The sequence below is a fragment of the Ranitomeya imitator genome, chromosome 5 (assembly GCF_032444005.1).
Source record: "Ranitomeya imitator isolate aRanImi1 chromosome 5, aRanImi1.pri, whole genome shotgun sequence".
Lineage (NCBI taxonomy): Eukaryota > Metazoa > Chordata > Amphibia > Anura > Dendrobatidae > Ranitomeya > Ranitomeya imitator.
In genome coordinates this window covers 681,124,003-681,142,714 of record NC_091286.1, presented here as the reverse complement: position 1 = coordinate 681,142,714, position 18,712 = coordinate 681,124,003, and the positions used below count along the sequence as shown (strand labels likewise).

Genomic DNA, 18,712 nt, shown 5'->3' with positions numbered 1-18,712 from the left:
ATTAACCCATTGTTATTTTCCAATTGGCAGGCTTTCAGAATCCAGCAGCCCAACGCGCAACCCCTGGGTATCCTGTGTCCACTGTCCCGGTGGGATACAGTGGCCAATCATTGATGCCCTTAATCCGGGCCTCCGTTTCGCCAGCTACCTGGCAGGTGTATGGTAAGGCTTGGGAGGAGTGGTGCTCACTAATTCGGGGTAGGCCAGTCGATAAATGCGATCAAGCACGAAGCGCGGTGACGACTGATTTTCTAATGCGGATGAGAGGAGATGGGGCGTCGGGCACCTCGGCACAACGGAAATTATCGGGGCTAGCATTTTTCTTTCAATTATTGGGATGGGTAGACGTAACTAAGTCCTTTTGCATAAGACAAGCCATAAAAGGTTGGAAAAGGCTTCAGCCAAGCCAAGAATGTCGCCGCCCCATTTCACTGAGACTATTGCAGGACCTGATTGCGTTATCCCCGTCAGTCTGCTCATCGCAATACGAGGCAGCCCTCTTATCGGCAGCTTTTGCGACCGTCTTTTTCGGAGCACTGCGTATCAGTGAATTGCTACCGCGGTCAAAAAACGCGTCGGAAGGCGGCCTAATTTATGAGGACATAGTAATATGCAGCGACGCCCTGCGCATCAGGGTTAGAAAATCCAAATGCGATCCCACCGGTAGGGGAACATGGGTCCTGGTTAACTCCACTGATGGCCCAGCTTGCCCGCTAAAAATGGTTAGAAGATTCGCCGAGATAAGACACGCTGGTAGATTTTTCTTCACTCATACAGACGGGTCCCCCCTGACCAAGTACCAATTCCAGGCGATATTCAAGCTATGCTTGGAAAAAAACGGCGCAAACCCAAAGGAGTACGGAACACATTCGTTCCGCATTGGGGCAGCCACGGAAGCGGCTAGGGCAGGAGTGCCAGAGGCCGAGGTGCAGAGAAGGGGTCGTTGGAAGTCCGCATGCTTCGCCAGATACATTAGACCCGACTTGCTTAATTAACATGTGTTGTCTCTTACAGGGGTTGAAGTTTGGGTGGTAGGAGATTCCTACGTTTACTGGGCCGAAAAGAGGGCCGAACGGCGGCCAGGAGGGATAAATCTTTACCTCCCGGGCATAAAAGTTAAATGGAGGGGTGTCAGAGGCCTCCAGTGGAAACAGGTGTTCAAAGAGATGGTTGGAATAGCAGGGATGGCGGAACACCCGGTGATAATGGTGGTACACGCGTGTGGCAATGACCTTGGCAAACAAAAGGTGGCCGAATTGTACAAATGGGTGACAACTGATATGGAAAGGTTCAGCTGTCTATTCAGGAACATGATACTGGTGTGGTCGGATATAACACCACGGGCCGTCTGGCACGGAGCAAGAGATAAAAAAGCCATAGAACGGACAAGGGGTAAATTCAATGCTCGGATTGGAAAATATGTGAGAGGAAGAGGCGGTATCGTGATTCGTCACCACCAGCTACAAGGGGATAACACGCCACAATTAAGACCGGACGGAGTTCACCTAACGGACATTGGCCTCGATATTTTTCTGTCTGGTTTACAGGATGGGGTTGAACAGGCCTTAACATTGAGGGGTGGGGTCGGAGTCCCGCGTAGGTAGTACACGGGATCCTCCGTGGCGGAAGAAGCGGGGGAGGGCAAAGGTCGTAACCGCTCATTGGGCCAATTCCCCTGTCGATCACGGACAGGAGCTCGGCGCGAGCCGCTCGTTACGATATGTAATTGCCCTTTCTCTGCTTATTTAATTAATAAACTGTGACCGACCTGTTCAACCCACCTAGGACTGTGTGGAAGGCACTGGTTACGACACCCAGGTCTCCACAGTCTGGCAGACGCGGTACTGAATAAGGTGCGCGTCTCTGACTGGGGAGCACATAGAGAGCTGCACGTAAAGGTGGTCTGTGCCAGTTCCCCCCTAGCATCACTCCCCCCCCCCCCCCTTTAGTGATGCACTAATTGGAAGACCCCCAGCCGGCCAGTGGGCACTAGAGGGGAGGGGTCCTACAGGGGTTAAAGCCACTCCTACAGGGGTTAAATCCAGGTGTCCGGCCGGGAACTTTCTCTTTCACTCTCGGCAGGACACCTGGAAGCGTTTGTCCCACCCACCCTCCCTTTTAAAGGCTAATTATGATACTAACCCGCAGGAGAATGTAAATGTGTAAATTATGTTGTAATATATTAAAAAAAAAAATAAAAAAAGTGTTTTTTTGCATACGTATGTGATATAACTAACCCTGGTAACCTTTATTAAGTCACAGCGGAAGAAGCGGGGGAGGGCAAAGGTCGTAACCGCTCGTTGGGCCAATTCCCCTGTCGATCACGGACAGGAGCTCGGCGCGAGCCGCTCGTTACGATATGTAATTGCCCTTTCTCTGCTTATTTAATTAATAAACTGTGACCGACCTGTTCAACCCACCTAGGACTGTGTGTGTTTGATTACGGGACTGATGGGAGGGGGGAAGGCACTGGTTACGACACCCAGGTCTCCACAGTCTGACCTATCAGGACAGAGTGGTTCTCAAACCCGATCCTTTATATCTCCCTAAAGTAGCTACAAAATACCATAGATCCCAAGAAATTTTTCTACCTTCCTTTTATGATAATCCAACAAATTCAGAGGAGGAGATGCTACATATGTTGGATGTTAAAAGAGTGGTCCTGAGCTACATAGAGAGAACCCAGTCCTACAGACAGAGTAGGGCTCTGTTTGTCTCTTTTCAGGGTCATCGAAAAGGCTACGGGGTCACAAAAGCTACCTTGTCTCGATGGATCAAAGATGCCATCTGTCTTGCATACTTGTCAAAAGGCAAAGATCCTCCAGAGGGAGTAAAGGCGCATTCAGCTCGAGCCGTATCCTCCTCATGGGCGGAGAATAAAGACATCTCCATCGAGCTTATATGTAAGGCCGCAACCTGGTCGTCGCCTTCAACATTCTATAAACACTATCGACTTGATCTGTATTCCACCTCTGACTTGGCATTCGGGAGAGCCGTCCTTAGTACGGTAATCCCACCCAGGTGAAGGTTCTCTGAAAGTCTCTCAAAGTGGGTGCTGTCGTGGCTCATTAAAAGAGCATTACCGGTACGTAATCCGGCTTTTTTTTTTTTTGTTTGTTTTTTTTGGCGCCTTGAGCTGATTTTTTTTTTTTTTTATTCTTTTTATTTTTTTATTACACAATTTGAGGCTAGATGCAATGTTTTGATCGCCTTTTATTTAATTTTTTTGCAGTGTTGCGGCTGCTGAAAAAACTTAGTTCTGGTGTTTAAATTATTATTTTTTTTTTTTTCATTACATCGTTTACTAAACTGATCGAGTTTATTAACTTTACATTTTGATAGATTGAACTGTTATGAACACAGCGATGCCAAATATGTGATTTTTTTTTTTTTTTTTTTATGTGGGGAAAGTTGGTGTGATATCAACTTGTATACATTTTTTTTTTTTTTTTTTTTTTTTTTAATATTAAATTTATATATATATATTTTTTTTTCCCCACTGTCGTTTGTATTTGTTAGTCCCCTTAGGGAACTTGAACCTGTGATCAATATACACAAAAATCACTGTCTTTTATGAACATGAGCAAGAAGCCGGCGATTACAGGAATACCGTTGTGACAGGCACACGGGTCTTCAACACTGCCGGCCATCATGGCAACCCGCCGACACCCTTGAGATCAGCTCCACCTGCGGCCGTTAGATGCAGGTGATGGCTGAATAGCACAGCCATCATCTGTCGGGAATGATGCCAGCTCAGTTCCACTTGCTCCTTCCTCTTACCATTGGCACACACTGAAGCCCTGGGCATCTTCATGCTAGGCCTGGATTTTGGCCACGACTAGGCCTGGGATGTCTCTATGCATGTGCAGGGACACCCCAGGCCTAGTCATGGCGGAAATCTTGTCAATCTTGTGCATGATTGTAGAGTGCATGTCATGACGTCACCGGGCAGAGCAGTCCCAGGCCTGGCGTGAAGAGACCCTTTTGTTTCAGCAACGTAGTGGCACTAAGAAGAGATGGCGAGGGCCGTAAAGGAGAAGAGCGTGTATCAGAGGTGGCCAGACGGTGATTATTTATATATTTTTGATACCTTTTGCATGCCCTATTGCTGAGAAAAATTAGTCACCTGCCTTAGTTGTAACACTGCGTGAAAGGTTCTAGCAGGGCTCTAGTGAAGATTCTCCAGAGTCAGACGTTCCTGAGCAGACGGCTGATGATTACTTCTTCCCTCGTGTTGTTGCTGACTTTCATTGACTCTCTAATGTTTTTGCCCCTAGATTTCTGAGATGCCGGAAGGACCCACAGTGCGGCGTTTCTGCTCCCTCGTCTCTCCCTTTGTGGGACAGCAGGTGGTGAAGGTTGGAGGCAGAACCAAGCAGATTGCCCTGCAGGATTTAATGGGGCAGTGGATTCAGGACTGTCTGGTAATTTAAAGGGGTTTATACAAATTAGGCCTGTGATAAGGAAAACAAAATGTTTCTACCTATGTGACTTGCCTTTAATTAAAAAATATTCGCCAAATTCATTGAGGCGTGCTCCTTTTTAATAAATTTGGCTCGTTTTTCGGCTGCCATCCGCCTCCGAAAGAAATGTTCCCCCAGTCAGTTACTAATGTACGTTTCTGTCGTACTTTAAGCCGCTCTTGTGGCTAAAATCATGATTAATTTGATGGCCAAATCGGACCCGCCGCCACCCCCGTGTGAAACTCCACTCACTTCTCAAAAATTTGGCTGGGGCTGCCCTGAAAAAAATATAATTTTTGCAAAACTAAGCGTTGCAACATTTCAGTTTTATCACTGAATTTTGGCAAAAAAAATCTGTTAAAATCCGTACCCTAAATCTTCCTTTACTAATTTTTTTTTAACCAATGATGTGCTGTTTGAAGTCTGATCCAAGTTTCAGATTTTTCGGGAGTGTCTCACCCAGTAATACAGGCTGGATGTGAGCTCAGTATGTATCCAGGGTGCTGCTGTCTATATTGGCTCGTACATCAGCACAGCTTCTATCCTGCAGCTATTTCCTGCTCATGTGCTTTTTTTTTTTTTTGCCAGCTTGTATTTTCTGCCCTCCCTGAGACTGTACATACTTTCTCCCCTCTCCATACTGTGAAGATCTCTGTACAACCCAGAGGGAGAGCTGTCCTAATCGGGAGCTCTTAGGCTATGTGCACACGTCAGGATTTTATGCGGAAATTTCCTGAGCTAAGCCAGAGATTTTCAGCATAAAATCCGCTCGCGTTTTTTGCGTGGATTTTTCGGGGGGTTTTTTCCGGAGCTTCCCAATTCAATAGCATAGTGGGAAATCCGCAAAATGAATGAACATGCTGCGTATTTTTCCGCATTTTTATTTTTTTGGGCGGAAAAATCCGCATCATGTACACAAATTGCAGAATGCATTGGAAATGATGGGATGCATAATGTATGCGTTTTTTTTTATGCACCGAAAAAATGTGAATAATCCGGGACGTGTGCACATACCCTTACAGATGTGTAACATTGATGCAGATCACTCAAAAAGGAGTTTCTGACTGTACAGCGGCAAAATTGGTAAATGTTATTTAATAAAGACTATATTGAAAGTTATGTATCTTTGTGCAAAATTTCATTTATTGTTGATCTCCGCAATTGGACAATCGATCCGGGCGATGGTTGCACTCATTACACCAATTTTATCCATCGGGCCCCGTTAGATGGCACGTGGCAAAAACATTTGTGTGAAATGTGCCATTTAACCCCTTTCTGCCATCAGACGGAATAGTACGTCCGATGGCAGAACCCCCCGCTTTGATGCAGGCTCCGGCAGTGAGCCCGCATCAAAGCCGGGGCATGTCAGCTGTTTTGAACAGCTGACATGTGCCCGCAATAGGCGCAGGTGGAATCGCGATCCACCCGCCGCTATTAGTTAAATGCCGCTGTCAAACAAGCGCATCCGGCCGGAAACGCGCTCACCGGTGACCCCCGTCATATGACCAGGGGGTCATTGGCGCGTCGGCATGACAACCAGAGGTCTCCTTGAGACCTCTATGGTTGTTGATGACCGATTGCTATGAGCGCCACCCTGTGGTCGGCGCTTACAGCAAGTCTGCATTTCAGCTACATCGAGGCGATCTGAGCATCGCTCCTATGTAGCAGAGCCGATCGGGCTATGGCAGCTTCTAGCCTCCCATGGAGACTACTGAAGCATGGCAAAAGTTAAAAAAAAAAATAAATGTTTTTAAAAATATGAAAAAAACAAAACAAAAAATATAAAAGTTCAAATCGCCCCATTCAGAATAAAACAATAAAAAAAAAAATCAAACCACACATAATTGGTATCACCACGTTCAGAATCGCCTGATCTATGAATATAAAAAAAGAGTAACCTGATCGCTAAACGGTGTAGCGAGAAAAAATTCATAACGCCAGAATTAGGTTTTTTTTATTTTTTGTCGCCGCGACATTGCATTAAAATAACGGGTCGTATCTGCACTAAAGTGGTATCATTAAAAACGTCAGCTCGGCACGCAAAACATAAGCCCTGACCCAACCCCAGATCACGAAAAATGGAGACGCCTTTGGAAAATGGCGCTTTTTTTTTTTTTTTTTTCCTTCCCAGCAAAGTTGGAATTTTTTTTTCACCACTTAGATAAAAAAAAAAATAACCTAGACATGTTTGGTGTCTACGAACTCGTAATGACCTAGAGAATCATAATGGCAGGTCAGTTTTAGCATTTACTGAACCTAGCAGAAAAGCCAAACAAAAAACAAGGGTGGGATTCCACTTTTTTTTGCAATTTCACCGCACTTGTAATTTTTTTTTTCCTGTTTTCCAGTATATGATATGGTAAAACCAATGGTGTCGTTCAAAAGCACAACTCGTCCCGCACAAAATAAGCCCTCACATGGCCATATTGACGGAAAAATAAAAAAGTTATGGCTCTGGGAAGGAGGGGAGTGAAAAACGCAAAACCGAAAAAAGGTCCAGGGGTTAAAGGGGTTCTTCCCATATACATAAATGGGTGCGGTCGGATAGAGCTCGTAAATACAAGCACTTTTGCGATTTACTGCTTATTTAAAATGTAAAGCCGTTCTTGAGCTATTAACACTTTTGTTTACTTCTAGTTGCCTTGGAGACCGACCAGCACAGCTAGACAGCAGAATATATTCAGTGCTTACAAGCTCTTTTTTTTCCATTGAGCTTGTAAGCACTGTTTTAAAGCTGGCCGAGATCGCTTGAACCCTGATAATCCCGGTCCAGCTTCAGCACCGTGCTTACCAGCTAGACACCAGAGGTGGTCTGTTTCCTAGGCAACAAGCTGTGAACTAAAAAAATGAATATCTCAAGAACGGCTGCAAATTTTAGTAAGCAGTAAATTGAAAAAATGTTTCTTTATGCAAGCACTATCCAACAGTGCCCTTATGTGAAGATCGGGAAATTAACCCTTTAAGTTTGGCTTTCCATAAATTGATGAAAAAAAAAAAAAGACGGGTTCTGGGCTGCATACACATTTACGAATGGTTACTATGGGAGCATAAACATAAGGGCGCCTCTGCCCCTTTAGGATGGGGCGACATGGTGACTTTTGGTCGTTGGGTCCTCACCGGTGACCGTATTGTGTGATCCATCCCTGTGTCGCCTCCTGTTTCCGCAGGTCCATGGGAAGAATCTCTACGTGGCGCTTGGAGGGGACGAAACCCGCAAAGCTCCTACTGCTAATGCCCAAGAAGTGGACGACGACCCCTCTAAAACGCAGAGCGCGCCCACCACCACCACCGGTCCCGACCACCTCGGCCCTTGGGAGAACGAAGAAGCCGGTCCCGGATGCAAATGGCTGCGTTTCCATTTTGGGTTGTACGGGAGCATTAGGGTGAATGAGCTCGCCCGTGCCAAGCAAGGGAACAAGAGAGGGGATTGGAAAGACCCCACGCCCAGGTACGCGGCTTCCTCCCTTCTGGTGGTTGGGACTGGATGGCTGTCAAGATTCCCCCTGACCGCTGTCACCAATGGGTCAGGATTCACACCGTGACTGTCACCCCTACGTCACGGATTGAGGTGACTTTAGGCCAACAGACGGCTATCACATGTGCAGGGGGCTTATCTTAGTTATCTGTTGTGAATTCTGTGGCTGAGTTCACTTCTGTGGTCACAAGTGGTATTGCAGTCTCTGGGCTTCCTCCCTCAGGTGTTTTGGTGAGCTCGTTGGCTGCCTTGCTATTTAGCTCCACCTGAGTCTGTCTTCCTTGCTCCTTGTCAATGTTCCAGTGTTGGATCTGAGCTACTGCATCTTTCCTTGGGCCTGCTGCTCTGCTAGATAAGTGCTTCTAGTTTGTTTTCTGTTTTTTCTGTCCAGCTTGCTATTAACTTTTGCTGGAAGCTCTGAGAAGCAAAGGGGTGCACCGCCGTGCTGTTAGTTCGGCACGGTGGGTCTTTTTGCCCCTTTGCGTGGTTTTCGTTTTAGGGTTTTTTGTAGACTGCATAGTTCTCTTTGCTATCCTCGCTCTGTCTAGAATATCGGGCCTCACTTTGCTGAATCTATTTCATTCCTACGTTTGTCTTTTCATCTTGCTAACAGTCATTATATGTGGGGGGCTGCCTATTCCTTTGGGGTATTTCTCTGAGGTAAGTCAGGCTTGTATTTCTATCTTCAGGCTAGTCAGCTCCTCAGGCAGTGCCGAGTTGCATAGGTAGTGATAGGCGCAATCCACTGCTGCTTATAGTTGTGTGAGGATAGATCAGGTACTGCAGTCTACAGAGATTCCACGTCTCAGAGCTCGTCCTATTGTTTTTGGTTATTGCCAGATCTCTGTATGTGCGCTGATTACTGCACGCTGTGTTGCCTGATTGCCAGCCATAACAGTTATCCCTCCACTCCACGATGTGATGAAAAAAAACCACACACAAGGCTATTGACCTCTTAGTTTACAGCAGGGGCTTATTCTAGGTATCCCACTGCTTTCAATATACCACAAACTGCAGGGATTTATGTATATCCCGCTTACAGTTCCACTTAACACTTGCAGCTCTCTGGCGCCCCCTTACTTTCAGGTCAGATTAGGTACTGCACCCTGGGTAATTAGTCGCCAGAAAGGCTGCCTGCTCTGTACTGGCTATTGGGCACGCTGCAGCGACGCGATAACTACTCCCACTCAGGCAGGAACAATAATTATTAACGTCGCAGCCGCTACAACATAACCCAAAAGTCTGCACACTTCTCGCTGCCACCAGCTTCGATTAAACGGGTCCGAAGCTAACCCAACACAACAGTAACAGTAGCGTATTTCACTTCAGAAGACAGGGTAAGTTTAGAGCATGGATGAACGAACTAATATATAATAGTATATTCCATTGAAATTAATTAGGCAGTGCTTTATGAAACAATATTTTATAAAGAAGTTACAAATGAGACAATTGCCAATATGTACAAGGGTAATTATAACATAAAGGGAATAAATGAGAAAAAGCAACACTTACAAGTTCAAAGCATGACAGGCATCCAGGCTAGTGGAGTTTCCATATATCCCAGTCCATGGGATGCTGCTGGCTTCAGGAGAGGACAAGAAGTCAGGAAGAAATCTAGCAGAGACCCAGCTGGGGATGTGTGCAGCCAGTTATACTTTCAAGGCTGTGACATCACAGAAAGGCTGGCTTATCCAGACCCTCCTCTCTCTACATTCTGCCTAAACTTTAAACTATTCTCTCTGATTTCGATAACTTCACTACAAAACATGTCAGTCAGACCAAACTCCTCATTCATCTCAGATTAACGTGGGCATTCTAATGAGATCAAATATGTCCTATCTGGGATACCTATTTCCAGAGAAATCCCTACTTCTTTACCAGATGGAGTTAGAAGCTCGTGTTTCGCGGGTTGTGTAGATACACCGAGTGAGAATAAAAATATATATTTTCGTATTTCTAGCTTAAATCGTTTGCCTAATATCTAACAAAAACTAAACAAAGAATCTTTCCTGAATCTTGGAGCCACTTTTCCAGTTTGAACTAGAGAATGTGGGAGGGGTGAGGGACTTTCCTCTGAGCCTGGAATTTACGACCCCAGAGCAATAAAACCTCTCTTCCCCCATACTCTCAGAGAAGGAAAGCCAGGAATTTGCAGCTACAAACTGTTGCTCCAAGAAGGGGGGCTTAGCCCACACAGGCTAGAGAACTACTTATGATATTTCATACCATATCGTGACACCTCCCCCTTTTGGTGTGCGCTAGGGAGGCAGTACCCCACGGTATGCCTCCATGGGCACCTCAGTAGGTTCACCCTGGCAGGAAAGTCCATCTGCATTCCCATGCTCTTTGCCCGTTTTATGTTCAATGGTGAAGTCAAACTGCTGAAGGGCAAGGCTCCAGCGTAGCAACCTGCCGTTGGTTCCACACATGGCGTTTAGCCAGCGAAGAGGGTTGTGGTCGGTCACCACAGTGAAAGTGTGACCATACAAGTAGGGCTGCAAGCGCTGCAGGGCCCAGACTATGGCCAGGCACTCCTTCTCAATTGTGGAGTAGGCCACTTCCCTCGGCAAAAGTTTCCGGCTCAGGTATAACACGGGGTGCTCTTGGTCCTCCGAGTCAACCTGGCTGAGCACAGCACCAAGGCCAAACTCGCTGGCGTCGGTCTGCACCAAGAACGGTCGACTGCTGTCGACTGCTTTCAACACAGGGGCGTTGCACAGTGCGGTTTTCAACGCCTGGAAGGCCCCCTCACAGCCATCTGTCCAGTTGACAATGTGAGGTAGCTTCTTCCTGGTGAGGTCCGTCAAAGGTTTTGCCAGGCTACTATAGTGCTTTACGAAGCGCCTATAGTACCCTGCAGTGCCCAAGAAGGACATCACCTGTTTCTTGGTCACGGGAGTGGGCCAGTTCACGATCACTCCCACTTTGTCAGGCTCTGGCTTCAGGGTGTTCCCGCCTACCCGGTGCCCCAGGTAGTGAAACTCCCTCATGCCCATCTGACACTTTCCCGGCTTGATAGTCAGTCCTGCTTGGTGAATTCGCCTGAGCACCTCCTCGAGATGCTGCAGGTGTTCCTTCCAGGAGGGACTGAAGATGGCAATGTCATCCAAGTACGCCACGGCGTACGTCTCCAGTCCCTGAAGCAGGAGGTTGACCATCCGCTGGAAAGTGGCAGGGGCATTCTTCATGCCGAAGGGCATGACCGTGGACTCGTACAGTCCAAAGGGTGTGATAAAGGCGGACTTTTCCTGCGCCTCGGGGCTCAGGGGAATCTGCCAGTATCCTCGACTCAGATCCATTATTGTTAGGTAATCTGCGCCAGCTAACTTCTCAAGCAGCTCCTCCATGCGCGGCATTGGGTGCGCATCCGAGGCTGTGATGGCGTTGAGCCCCCTGTAGTCCACGCAGAACCGGGTGGTCCGGTCCTTCTTTGGCACGAGAACTACAGGTGATGCCCACGCGCTCTTTGACCGCCGAATCACCCCCAGCTGTAACATCTCATCGATCTCTTGGCGCATAGTCTGCTGCACCTGGTCAGAGATTCGATAGGGTGTTCGCCGTAGTGGGGCGTGATTCCCGGTGTCCACCTCGTGGACGGCTAACTCAGTCCTCCCAGGTCGGTTGGAGAACACGACCCGGAAAGGTTCCAGGGTGGTTTGCAACTGCACCCGCTGGGGTTCAGTTAACGAGGCGCTTACCTCCACATCCTCGATGGACCCATTGGCCTTGGCTTGGGCCAGCAAGTCCAGGAGGGTGTCTTCCTCACCGTCTTCGGGCAAGCTGCAGACCGGTAGGACGAAAGGTTCACGTTCGTGATGAGCCTTCATCATGTTGACGTGAAAGGCCTTTCGCCTACCCCGAGCGTGGTCAAGCGTGACCACGTACGTGACCGGGTTGAGCTGTTGGTGGACGACGTACGGGCCCTCCCAGGCTGCCTGAAGCTTATCCGTTGGTACAGGGACCAGCACCCACACCTTTTGACCCACGTGGTAGGTCCGCTCCCGGGCGTTCTGGTCGTACCAGTGCTTCTGATCAGCCTGAGCCTGCGTCATGTTGTCATGCACCAACTGCGTCAAGGTCTGCATCTTGTCACGGAAGCGCATGACATACTCCACTATGGACACTTCAGAAGGGTTCGGCTCCTCTTCCCAGGATTCTCTTACCAACCCAAGGGGTCCCCGAACTCGCCTGCCGTACAGGAGCTCGAAGGGGGAGAACCCCGTCGAGGCCTGCGGAACCTCTCGGTAAGCGAACAGCAGGTGTGGGAGGTACCGCTCCCAGTCGCGCCCTTGAGTCTCAACCAGCATGCGTAGCATCTGTTTGAGGGTACCATTGAAGCGTTCACACAAGCCATTGGTCTGTGGGTGATACGCACTCGATACCAGGTGCTTCACCTGCATTCTCTTACAGAGAGCCTCCATTAGGCGAGACATAAATTGGGTCCCTTGATCAGTAAGCATTTCCCTGGGAAACCCTACACGTGAAAAGATGGCCAACAGGGCATCCGCCACCTTATCTGCCCTAGTTGACGACAGAGCTACTGCCTCTGGGTACCGGGTAGCGTAGTCTACCACAGTAAGGATATATTGCTTTCCAGAGCTGCTGGGGACGGCCAGCGGGCCCACAATGTCCACCGCGATCCTCTGGAAAGGCTCCTCTATCACTGGCAAAGGGATCAGGGGAGCCTTAATAGCAGGCCCCGCCTTCCCCACTCTGACAGGTGACACAGGAGCGGCAGTAGTTTGACACATCTGTCCCCATCTTAGGCCAATAGAAGTGTTGAGACAGCCGGGCCTTAGTTTTGCTGATCCCCAAGTGTCCAGCTAGCGGGATCTCATGGGCAATCCGCAACAACTCACCCCGGAATTGCTGTGGGACGACCAGCTGTCTTTCCCTCAACCACTCCTTTTGTGATTCTCCGGGTACTGTCTCCCGGTACAACCTACCTTGTTCCCAGAACACCTTTTCCTTATCAGTCTCGGAGAAGGGCGTCCCGGCAAGTTGTCTCAAACTCTCTAGGCTCGCATCTGTGTGCAGAGCGGCATGAAACTCCTGGCTAGGGGAAGCCAGAAGCGACGTCAGGGTCCCTTCCCCACGGGAACCCTCTTGGACCTGCTCTGGGTCCACCTCTGGTTCAGTCACAGTGATGACTGAGGAGGGTCCGGAAGGCTGACAGTTATCTGCGTTCCGGGCACTCTGACTGCGGGTGACAGCAGCTACGTAGGCTGTCTCCCCGGGGATTTCTACAGGCCCATCAGCCGGCGCTGCTATGGGCTCTACCTCCCCATCCACCCCCAACACTCCAGGGGCAGTGCTACTTATGGGCCAGTTACCTTCCTCGGTGGCACTGGTCATTTTCATGGCGTCACCTTCCTCACTGTTCCCATGCATCTCCCCATTTCCTGTAGCACCGACACTTGCCCCTGTTAGGGGTTCCTCAGCCGTCTCGCTCCGCAGAGCGACGTGGCTGGGCACGCCTGTACCTATGGACACATTAACCTTCACAGAAAAATCATTATCAGGTTCCGCTGGCACAGGTACAACATTTTCACCATCAATCCTAGGGAAAAAATGGTTATTAGATGCATCATTACAAGATAAAGCATGGTCAGGTAACACATGCGATTTCCCATCATCATCATCATCATCATCAGGGTTAACGTTACCCTTATTAGTAGATTGGGGAGGGGTGTCAGGGACGTAGTATGCAAACATCCTCCCCAAATCAGTTCCCAACAAAACATCAGTGGGCAAATTATCCGACAGCCCCACTTCCTTCACCCCGCTCCCAGCACCCCAATCAATAAAAACCCGGGCCATCGGTAAGGGACAGCTGATGCCCCCAATCCCAGTGACAGTTAGGGTTTTCCCCGGAATGATTTCTTCAGGGGCCGCCAGTTCGGGTCGGATGAGGGTTCGTTCAGCCCCGGTGTCCTTGAGGCCTGTAGCAACATGGCCCCCCACAGTGACGGGCTGTACGTTGTCACACACCCTCCCAACCACACCACCCACCAAAAGAACTGCTGCATTAGGCCCTGGGGCCTTGGCTGGGGGGTTCTTCGGCCTGTCTGGACAGAAGGTACTGATATGCCCAGGCCGCTTGCAGGTGTAACACGCGCGAGGTTCGGTGGTAGGTCTGGTGCTGTTGGCCACAGGGCCAGGACCTCGGGTGTGTTGGCTGGCAGGGGTACTGGCGTTGGTTGCAGGCTTACCCCCTCTCCAGCTGGTGGTGACTGGCTTCCGCACTTCCGATCTACGGTTGGCCTCATAGGCATCGGCAATCTGCGCTGCTTTCGTCACGTCTTTGGGTTCTCTGTCCATCACGAACTGTCGCACCTCAGCTGGGCAAAGATGAAAGAACTGGTCTTTGATCATCAGGTCTCGCAGCTGCGCAAAGGTGGTCACTGACAGTCCTTGGGTCCACTGGTCAAAGTGGGTCCCCAGTCCATGCACCACATCACTGTAACTGTCGTGTGGGCCACGTTGGAGGGTCCGGAACTTTCTACGGTACACCTCGGGTGTAAGCTGGTACTTGGCTATCAGAGCCTTTTTGATGGCCTCATAGTCATCATCTTGTTCTTGAGGGAGGGCAGCAAACGCCTCCAGAGCTTTACCTCTCAGCCCTGGTGTCAGGTATCGGGCCCATTCATCTGTAGGCAGCCGGTACTGTCTGCAGGCTTTCTCAAAGGCCCGCAGAAAAGTGTCCAAGTCTCCGTCCTTCTCCATAACAGGGAAGTGATCGGGCCGGGGTTTAGGCATCTGAGCGCTGCTGGGCTCACGGCTGGACTGGGACGACCCCTGCATTTGCAGTCGGGCCATCTGCAGCTGGTACTCCCGCTCCGCTTGCTGGGCCTGGGCCTCTCGCTCAGCTCGGGCCTCTCGCTCAGCTCGGGCCTCTTGCCGGTATTGCTGAATCAGCTGCCGACGTCCCTCATGGTCGTCAGTGGGGAATTCTTTCAAGGCCGCCTGCAGGTGGGGGTCCAATTCGCCCGGATTGCTAACAGGGCCAGCATTCAGTGGTTGGACCTCTGCTGCAGCACCATGTTCGCTGGTGCTGGCTTCTGCGGCCTCTGAGCTCTGAGATTGGTCTCGAGCGGCTTCCCATTGCACCAGATCTGCGACCAGTTGGGCTTTGTTTTTGCTTGCAAAGTCAATGTGCTGTGACTTGCATAAGGCGACAAGGGTGTCTCTGGTCTGCTGCTCATAGAAGGTTTCTCCCAGCACAACCATGGTTGCCAAATAAAAGATAGGATAGAAAAACGAAGAGAAAGGGAGGGGATAATTACCAGTACGCAATTGTCTCACAACTAAAAAGCACTGAGTTCGTTCTCCAAACTTATTTGCGCAGAGTCCTCGCAAGAACTTTCTGCAAGTTTTTAGTGAGAGGAATGATTACTCAAACCAAATCACTAATGCTCTAAGATATCCCACCGCCTTGCCACCAATTGTCACGATTCCCCCTGACCGCTGTCACCAATGGGTCAGGATTCACACCGTGACCGTCACCCCTACGTCACGGATTGAGGTGACTTTAGGCCAACAGACGGCTATCACATGTGCAGGGGGCTTATCTTAGTTATCCCTCCACTCCACGATGTGATGAAAAAAAACCACACACAAGGCTATTGACCTCTTAGTTTACAGCAGGGGCTTATTCTAGGTATCCCACTGCTTTCAATATACCACAAACTGCAGGGATTTATGTATATCCCGCTTACAGTTCCACTTAACACTTGCAGCTCTCTGGCGCCCCCTTACTTTCAGGTCAGATTAGGTACTGCACCCTGGGTAATTAGTCGCCAGAAAGGCTGCCTGCTCTGTACTGGCTATTGGGCACGCTGCAGCGACGCGATAACTACTCCCACTCAGGCAGGAACAATAATTATTAACGTCGCAGCCGCTACAACATAACCCAAAAGTCTGCACACTTCTCGCTGCCACCAGCTTCGATTAAACGGGTCCGAAGCTAACCCAACACAACAGTAACAGTAGCGTATTTCACTTCAGAAGACAGGGTAAGTTTAGAGCATGGATGAACGAACTAATATATAATAGTATATTCCATTGAAATTAATTAGGCAGTGCTTTATGAAACAATATTTTATAAAGAAGTTACAAATGAGACAATTGCCAATATGTACAAGGGTAATTATAACATAAAGGGAATAAATGAGAAAAAGCAACACTTACAAGTTCAAAGCATGACAGGCATCCAGGCTAGTGGAGTTTCCATATATCCCAGTCCATGGGATGCTGCTGGCTTCAGGAGAGGACAAGAAGTCAGGAAGAAATCTAGCAGAGACCCAGCTGGGGATGTGTGCAGCCAGTTATACTTTCAAGGCTGTGACATCACAGAAAGGCTGGCTTATCCAGACCCTCCTCTCTCTACATTCTGCCTAAACTTTAAACTATTCTCTCTGATTTCGATAACTTCACTACAAAACATGTCAGTCAGACCAAACTCCTCATTCATCTCAGATTAACGTGGGCATTCTAATGAGATCAAATATGTCCTATCTGGGATACATATTTCCAGAGAAATCCCTACTTCTTTACCAGATGGAGTTAGAAGCTCGTGTTTCGCGGGTTGTGTAGATACACCGAGTGAGAATAAAAATATATATTTTCGTATTTCTAGCTTAAATCGTTTGCCTAATATCTAACAAAAACTAAACAAAGAATCTTTCCTGAATCTTGGAGCCACTTTTCCAGTTTGAACTAGAGAATGTGGGAGGGGTGAGGGACTTTCCTCTGAGCCTGGAATTTACGACCCCAGAGCAATAAAACCTCTCTTCCCCCATACTCTCAGAGAAGGAAAGCCAGGAATTTGCAGCTACAAACTGTTGCTCCAAGAAGGGGGGCTTAGCCCACACAGGCTAGAGAACTACTTATGATATTTCATACCATATCGTGACAATGGCCCTACAGGCAGAGACCGGGAAATCCGGCTAGGGGCTCGGGGGTCCGCCACGATGGTGGGAGCCTTCACCTTTTCCAGCAGATTTGGCACTGGGGGGGTTTTCTATGGTGACCAGATGAGTTGGTGGTCTGCTCTGACAACAATAGATCCATATAACAGCGGTACGATTTTAGGGTTCTGTTTCGTCTCCTGCTTCTTCTTAGGCTGATTCTGCACTTCGCCTCGGGGGGTTTCCTTGTGTTCTACAACTGCCGGATCCTGTGGTGCTCGTCCCCGCACGTGGAGCCCACCTGTGATATCCTGTCGCTGGATTTCGATAAGGAAAAGGCTCTGCACGCGTTGTCGGCCCCCCGACCCGTCTGTGTCAGTCTGATGGATCAGCGGCACTTCTCTGGAGTAGGTAAGACGCCCCATAAAGTGTTGTGTAGCTACAACTCCCAGCATGACCGGTAGATTTGGGGACCCCCCCCTTCCCTCACACGATTTAATCCAATTGTCTCCAGGGAACATCATTAAGAACGAGATCCTGTATCTGGCACAAGTCCACCCCTTGTCCTCGGGCTCCCTGCTGCCGGCGGACACCCTGCATGCCATCATTGATCACGCCGTAAGCTTCACCGCCCGCTGGTTGCGGAGCCTGATGCAAAGAGAACCGCTGCACTACCAGATCTACATGAAGGAGCTCTGCCCGAAGGGGCACAAGGTGGAGAAGGAGAACATCGGACCACCGCGTGGACTGCCGAGGCTGACTTGGTACTGTCCTACGTGTCAGGAGCGGGTACGGCCGAAAGAACGGGCGCAGGATTCATCCTAACCGCTCAATCCCCAGCACAATCCTCTTTTAACGAGATTTTTTTTTTTTGTCTGTGCTCCAAAACCAAACAAAAATTGCAATAATTTGCTCTTTATTTTCACGTAGTCCGAACAGAAGAGACAATTAATCGGCTGCAGTAAGTGGGGTAAATCCTCATTTCACTCCAATTTGTGCAGCAAAAATGAGTCTTGGATTTTACCGCAATGACCCAATCCACGCTAAAATCCTGCGAGTAAAATCCACCGTGGATCAGATTGTACTGATCTCTGCTGTGGACTTAATTCTGCCTTGAAATTGGAGCACAATGTGGAATCTAAAGGGGAAATCCGCTGCAAAACGCCGGATCTGGCTGCAGGAAAAATAATTTGACTGGTTTCTTGCACATTGGAGCAGTGTTATGGCAGAATCTTATTTATTTTTTTCTTTTCTTTTGCCTAAAGGGTGCAGCATTCAATCTGTGTAACATAATGGTCATTACCCGTCTTTAGCTGCCGACACTGGTGGATTATATAGGTTCTATCCTTCTGTCTTAAATCCACATATTTAATAGTGTGTATGCAGGGCACTCATTTCACTCACTATGAAAATAATAGTGTTGCTGATTTATTATTATTTTTTATTTTTTTAATCCCCTTTAATGGCAAAGTGTAGTGAGGGAGAAAAATAAATGCTAACAAAAGAAAATAAATAAAATATATATATATATAACTTTTATTACCGTACTTCCATTAATGTCACTGCCATTTACTTTTGCTGCACAGTCTATTACTATTTTATTATTATTATTCCTAACTCTTTTGGTTCTGACGTTCCTGTTCCTTCCATGGCTTTTTTCATCTTCAGATTAGAGGTGTTGGGTCGGACGCAGGTGACTGACATTGGCCTTCATTATTCAGACAGCGCTGAGGACTACCACCACCTATCCTTCTCCTAGTAGAGAGTAGTAGTCGTCTGGGATCGCTCCAGTGACTTCTATAGGGATCCAGTGGTTAAACCCCCATAGACTGACTTTGCAGACTTTGATCTGACCCCTTGGATAA

The 18,712-nt window shown here is 48.5% G+C and overlaps 1 protein-coding gene across 1 annotated transcript; it reads left to right on the top strand.

The window, feature by feature from the left end:
• The first annotated feature begins 4,243 nt into the window (after window positions 1–4,243).
• NEIL2 (nei like DNA glycosylase 2) lies at window positions 4,244–18,349 on the top strand. Its single transcript, XM_069768168.1, has 4 exons — window positions 4,244–4,424; window positions 7,631–7,911; window positions 17,062–17,258; window positions 17,362–18,349. Exons 1-4 carry the CDS (start codon window positions 4,287–4,289, stop codon window positions 17,670–17,672), a joined length of 927 nt encoding a protein of 308 aa, XP_069624269.1. The 5' UTR covers window positions 4,244–4,286; the 3' UTR covers window positions 17,673–18,349.
• Window positions 18,350–18,712: the final 363 nt, after the last annotated feature.